Here is a 6,374-nt window from a genome sequence, read left to right as displayed (position 1 = left end):
GAAAAAAGAAAGAAAAATTTGTCATGTTTCTCTACCGTTAGATGAACTTTGATATGTGAACCAGAAACACTTTTTGCAGAAAATCAATGGTTTCCAAGAGAAAGGAATATGTCAAGACAAAAAAGGGGTACGGATATTTATATACAAATTATAAAGTAGCTATATGAAGAGCAGAAACATGACAAAAAAATGGGTACATGCAGTCTCTTCTTCTTCTCATCCTCTATTAAAAGAGGTTTTTTTAGAGTTTTTTTTTTCAATTTCTTCATCCAATGTGGCAAGTTAACTAGCCACCTCAGCTAGTTAACTTGCCACATCAACTGTTCTATTAAGTCACTGACGGAAACTGTTAGTTAGCTACTGTTTTGTCACTTTTTTATAACATTAGACACTGTTTTGTTATTTTTTAAAAGTTGCGTGACTGAAATGAAATCTAGGTGACTATTTTTTTAGCTATCCTAAAGTTGAGTGACTATTGGTGTAATTTACCCAAATTATAAATATATTATTTTCTCGTCTCCGTCTCAATATATCAACAGGGTTACGATTTTGTTGAGAAAACCTAAATGAAACTAACAATCTCTTCCTCTTTTTCAATAGTATTCATTTACAAGTCTTAAAATACTTTTTTTCTCACTCATAATGTATAATATAGTTCATTAATGGTGTATGGGATATATTTTTTTAAAGAAATTAATGCTTAATATAGCAATTTAGAGTTTAGAGAGAATAATAATTAAAAACTTGTCATATTTTGTTTGAAACAATTTATTATTTTAAGTAACAAAATTTAAATGAAAAGCTGATTTACATTAGAAAATTTAAAAAGAAAATTTTAGGGCATGCGAGTTTGGATTAACTATTGTTTTGAAATTTGAAGTAATAAAAAACTAAATAATAAATTTATGTTTAAAATTAAGTACTAAATTATTCTAGTTAATATAATAGTAATAAAATATAATTATACTATTTAATAATAAATCTTGGAGAAAAATTAAATCTTAACAGCCTATTTATGCATATAAATTAAGGGTTTATTAGGGTAATAAAAGTATAAGAATTTATTTAAATAAAATGTAGGCTGTAATCTAATATTTTCTCAAAACATCACCATATATAACTGGTTTCACCTTAAAAACATGTATGAGATAAAATAGTTGAAAGATGGAATGTTCCGATTATTGATACTAAAAAAATAACACAAGACACTTATTGATTAATTATAGATATACCACACAATAATATATCCCGAATTAATGGATTTAAGTACATGGAAGAGAAGCCATTTGAAACCAACCTAAAAAACTCTAGCTTTAAGGTTCTAAAAAAAAACATATCGATGCAAATTACACAATTACAATCAACTAAGGATCGAAAAATATACTCCTTAAGTTGAATATTTCATGTATAAAGAAAGATTTAAGTTAGGACCCAATCCTGAAAACTTCCATGGATGGCCAAAAAAAAAGTACTAAAAGTTCAAAAGAGGATATGATTGAAGCCTATGGGCCAATTATTTATCATCAGTTTGCAAATGAGACTTCATGAGATTGTTCATCTCCTTTGTAATGGCTGGAATGCAGCTTGAGCTCCTTGCGATCCCAGTTTTATTTTGACCTCCTCGATGATGATGATCCCTAGGGCTAATAGATTTGGACCTTGAACCTTTCCTCAGTATCTCTCTCATGGCTTCAGCCGTCAACAAAGCTGGATTGGCCCTTCCGATTTTGTTAAAACGAGCACAGGTGTTCATATGTGCATTCAAAGCTTCCTCTATCTTGCACTTGCCACCATTGCTGGCCTTCTTCTCCATCTCTTCTTTCACCGCTTCGCCACATAACCCGCATATCCATTTCCCTAAAAACTTGTTCCGGACTCGCTCGATGTACTCCGCGGTGTACTCTTCGCTCATCCCGCAACATTCGCACTTGGCATCGTCGACTTCTGATATCGGCGGCAGCTCTTTCTCGTCGACTGGCGATGATGCTTCTTTGTAATTATCAATCACTTCTTTGCTAAGTTGGAACGAGATATCGGATATGGTTCGATGAAGACTGTCGTTAGAGAGTCTTGGTGGCTTGGAGAAGTTGTTGGTCCTGCTGATAGCCTCTCCATGCGGTGCCATGTTAAGAAACAATAACCCAAAGCGTTGATATTGATGAAGAGCCTTAGGGAAGAAGTTGGAAGATATAGAGGGTTAAGTGCATGAAACTATCGTATTTATAGCAAAAACGGGATCCCTTTTTTTCTGTATCTAACAAGGGAAAATTGTATGTATGGATCTTGTGGACTCACACGTCGGCTATCAGTAATATGTTTGCATAGAAAAGGGTTAGTTTATAGCCTTAAAAACATGCTAGATTTTTCAGGAAAGAACGACTTGTTTTGGGTTTAAAGCTAACTGTTCATCTACATAAAGAGACAGGAGGCAGCATATATATTACATTTTATTTGAGGATTTTTTTTTATCAAGTATTCACTTTTTCACTATTATTATTTTATTTGGGCAGTTGAGTGGGGTTCCTCATGCAAAATTTTCGTCATTTATAGCTTGTTGAAGAAACCAAAACCTAATAATATTGCCTCAAATGTCTTTGAAATTCTTATTATTTATTAAAACCTTCTTGTTAGTTTAAAGCGATGTTTTAGAAGGGCGAAAATTTTGAGTTTAAAGCTATTTATCAAAGACAATTTTTTCACTGCGATACAAACATTTTATCCTTAAATCATTTCTTAAAGGGAATAAAAAATCGTACATGTCATCAAGCTGACGAAAATTAATATATCTGTTCTCATGGGGAAAAATTAAAAATCAATAAACAATACAGGGTATACTCTCACATTAATTAGTTTGTTGAAAGGGTTTTCTTCTTCACTTTAATTAGCTTACAAAAATGAAATTGAAAATTAATTTGTTCTAAAAGAGAGTTGGATTCACATGAGCGTCTAAACTAGCCATAAGCACCTTAGCCAAAAAAACAAAACACCTTTTTTTTTTTTTTTAAGGAAAGAAAGGTTGGGGATTTATGAATCAAAATCTCTAAAACCATAAGAACCTGAGAGATTCACGAGAATGCTACAAGCTGGAAAGAGAAAGAAAAGAAAAGAAAAAAACAGTAGCCAGTAAGCACGAGAGATTGTAAGAGAGAGGGAGTTGATGTTAGGTTCTTTGTATAAAGAAAATAAAAAAAGGTAATGTTGTAATAAATATCGCTTCACATTTCTTCAGTTTCTAAATATACTATAATGTTGGTAATTTTGAAATTTAGTTTTTTTTTTAGATTTTAAAATTTAAATTCAATTATTAATATTATTAAAATTATTCAGGTTACTTATAATATTATTTTTTTAATTATGTGGATACCTATTTTTATTTTAAAATGTCACATCAATAAATTTAATAAAAAAGAATTAATACAATTAATAATTAACATGAATTTGAAAATTTAAAAAGTAGAGGATTAAATTCCTAAATATAAAAATGCAAGGATTAAATTTTAAACTTGTAAAGAGTATTGTGATATTTTAACCTATAAAACTTATAGCTTTGGATTTTGTGGTTTTAGCCCCAAAATTCTTAACCAAACTCGAAGCTTTACATTCAGTTTCCACAATATGCTTTTACTAATTCAATCATCTCCATGCTCTGAAAATGCCCAAAGTTTCTTTCACTACGATTGGTCCATCAATACTCAAATATGAATAACCAATGTATTATATTATTATATTTGGTTTATTTAATTAAATGCAAAACTTTATTGTTCGATTAATGAAATTTAGTATCACACCTAAGTTATAAAATGTTGAAAAATTTCAACAAGCTTAGGTTTGTTGATTTTAAATATGGGAGTCATCTAAATGTGATTAATCTAACTATTCAATCTACTCATTTTAGAATATTCCTAAAAACACTCTAACTTTAATGCAACTTTATATATTTATTTTAACATTCCTAACTTTAACTCCATCCACTACAACAAAACAGGCCTACCGCGACATTTTTTTTAGCTTAAAACGACACAAAAAATGTAAGCATAGGTGTCGCAATGCTTCTCCCGACACTTTCACAAAGGTTGTTTTTAGTATTGTTGACATAGGTGCCATGAAACTTTTGAAAAAGCATTGGCATAAGTCAACATAAGCCGACCTTTATTGAAGGGTTGACAAAGACCTAGTTAAGGCCAACGTTTAAAAAAGGTTGGAATAGACCTATCTAAGGCAACCTTAAAAAGGTTTAAATAGACCTTGTCTAAGGCAACATTTAAAAAAGGTTGGTATAGAGCCACCTAAGATAACCTTAAAAAGGTTGGGATAGACCTTTTTAAGGCACCCTATAAAAAAAGTTGAGATAGGCTCATCTAAGGTAATATTAAAAAGGTTGAGATAGACCGTTTAAGGTAACCTTAAAAGGTTGGGGTAAACACGTCTAAGATACTTTTTTTCTATTTTTATTATTTTAATATTAATATATTTTTATAAACATTTAGAGTGAATAATGATAGAAATTGTGCTTTAAATAAACTAAAAAATATAAAATTAAAATTAAAATTAAAATTAAAGTTAAATATTCACTAAAAAATCGATCCAACAATCAAAATAGACTAACATTTAGTTGAAATGTATACAACCAGTATTCAACCCAATGTATAGAAGTAAACAAATAAAAAAAAGTAGCTAAGACGATGGACATTGATATTGATGTTATACTTCATAAAAGCTAAAACAGTTCAAAACTGCAACAACATAAAAGCTAATACACAAGACTTAGCTAAAGAACCTACGAACATTGTAAAAAGAATCTACAAGGAAAAAGGAAAACAAAATATTGATATTCCAAATTTCTTGTTCATGGCTGCAAGCTTTGGATTAGTCTTTGCAGCTTCCTGATTCTTCGACCATCCAATTTCAGCATAATGTTTGCTTCTCTTTTCATTTTGTGTCTTTGCTTCATCATCTGTAATATCATACATAATCATATCACAAAGGCATTGCATTTATCCAACTTCAGTTAAGCAAATCAACAAGAAAGCCAAGCTAAAATAACAAAAGCTATATCCAAAACTGTAGCAATTAATTGACTTATTTCAAAGGTTCCTAAGAAATTGTAAAACACAATTCAGAAAATGCTTGACGTTGTCAACTCTGACCAGCAATAACAAATGCCAACACATTAATTGTATCTGACCAGCCTGAATAAAAGAAAGCTAGAACTTTTCATTGCTAATAGAACAACTGAAGCACAGAACTTGAAGTCTGCACAACCTCTTTTGAACCAGTTTCGAATGGTTGAAACTCTAAATACTAATATTTGTTTAACCATAAGTTCAAATTCTACTCCTACACAAAGTAGACAGATAAATAAAATCTTACCTTGGGGCCATTGGGTACCAGTTCTTGTAGTATCTTCAACCTTTCACCAATCCTCTCACGTCGATTTTGGATATAAAAAAACACCTTCTCTCAATGTTAACTTTTGCAATCAAACTTTCTCAGCAATCAATACAAGTTTACGTAAGACACAAACAAACTTTGTCCGCAATACTTTGGGATTCCTTTGATGGTTCTGACTTAGTTTTTCCCTTTTTAGTTTCATTAGTGCATTGTTTCTTCCAAGCTTGATTTCTCCCTCCCTACAACCAATTTTATCAGTACCAAAACTCAGCTGGTATCTTAAATGGTTTGAATATTGAAAAAAGAAGAGTTGTTTACCATATGGGGACGCTTGAGATCAGCTTCTGGTGAGCCTGGATCCTGGATGCTGCTGCTATCAGAAAATACAAAATCATCGTAGTATAGCCAATCTCCATTGCTAGCAGTTTCAAAGCAGCTAAAATCTTCCACAGCTCGAGGATCCCATATTGAGTGACCATGTTTGTAACCACTAGTTCTCAAGCAAGTAGTGTGTTGCCGACCCTTCTCATTTTGTTCAAAGCTAAGCAAAGGTCCATTAGTACTATGAATGAAGTTATCATACCATGAGCCCTTGAAGTTTATCAAAGAATGAGGTTGCTCAGGTTGATAATTCACAGCCTGGAAAATGGAACCATCAGAACCATCCTCCAACAAGGTTGAGGTTTGAATGGAGCAGATAGGATCCTTTGCAAGTGCCATTGAAAGAAGGGATAGAGCTAGACTAGTTCAAGCTGATAGTTTGAAGACATATATATGCAGAAAAACAACTTCCATACAATACCTATATATATGTAGAGATTCATACAGTTAGACTAAATATTAATAATGATGGGTTTCATTCAAATTTTTAAATAAGAAGAGATTGAAAATACTTTAAAGAAGTCTTTAAGTAGTTATCAAGAGATATAAATATGTATATAAAAATGTGATTGTATGTATCGGGATTGTTAGCTGGCAGAGGA

At 31.4% G+C, this 6,374-nt stretch overlaps 1 protein-coding gene across 1 annotated transcript; it reads right to left on the bottom strand.

Annotated features, from left to right (window-relative positions):
• Positions 1 to 1,198: 1,198 nt before the first annotated feature.
• Positions 1,199 to 2,280, bottom strand: LOC107951912 (uncharacterized). The gene has a single exon (XM_016887095.2). The coding sequence runs from the start codon at positions 2,123 to 2,125 to the stop codon at positions 1,514 to 1,516; it is 612 nt and encodes a 203-aa protein (XP_016742584.1). The 5' UTR covers positions 2,126 to 2,280; the 3' UTR covers positions 1,199 to 1,513.
• Between the last annotated feature and the right edge of the window lie 4,094 nt (positions 2,281 to 6,374).

This window comes from Gossypium hirsutum, chromosome A02 (genome assembly GCF_007990345.1).
Source record: "Gossypium hirsutum isolate 1008001.06 chromosome A02, Gossypium_hirsutum_v2.1, whole genome shotgun sequence".
In the NCBI taxonomy this organism is placed as follows: domain Eukaryota; kingdom Viridiplantae; phylum Streptophyta; class Magnoliopsida; order Malvales; family Malvaceae; genus Gossypium; species Gossypium hirsutum.
The sequence above is the reverse complement of the archived record's forward strand: the minus strand, read 5'-3'. Positions and strand labels throughout refer to the sequence as shown.

What these genes read in the sequence shown, in the direction of transcription:
- LOC107951912 (XM_016887095.2), bottom strand. Translation starts at nt 2,125, where the DNA reads ATGGCACCGCATGGAGAGGCTATCAGCAGGACCAACAACTTCTCCAAG.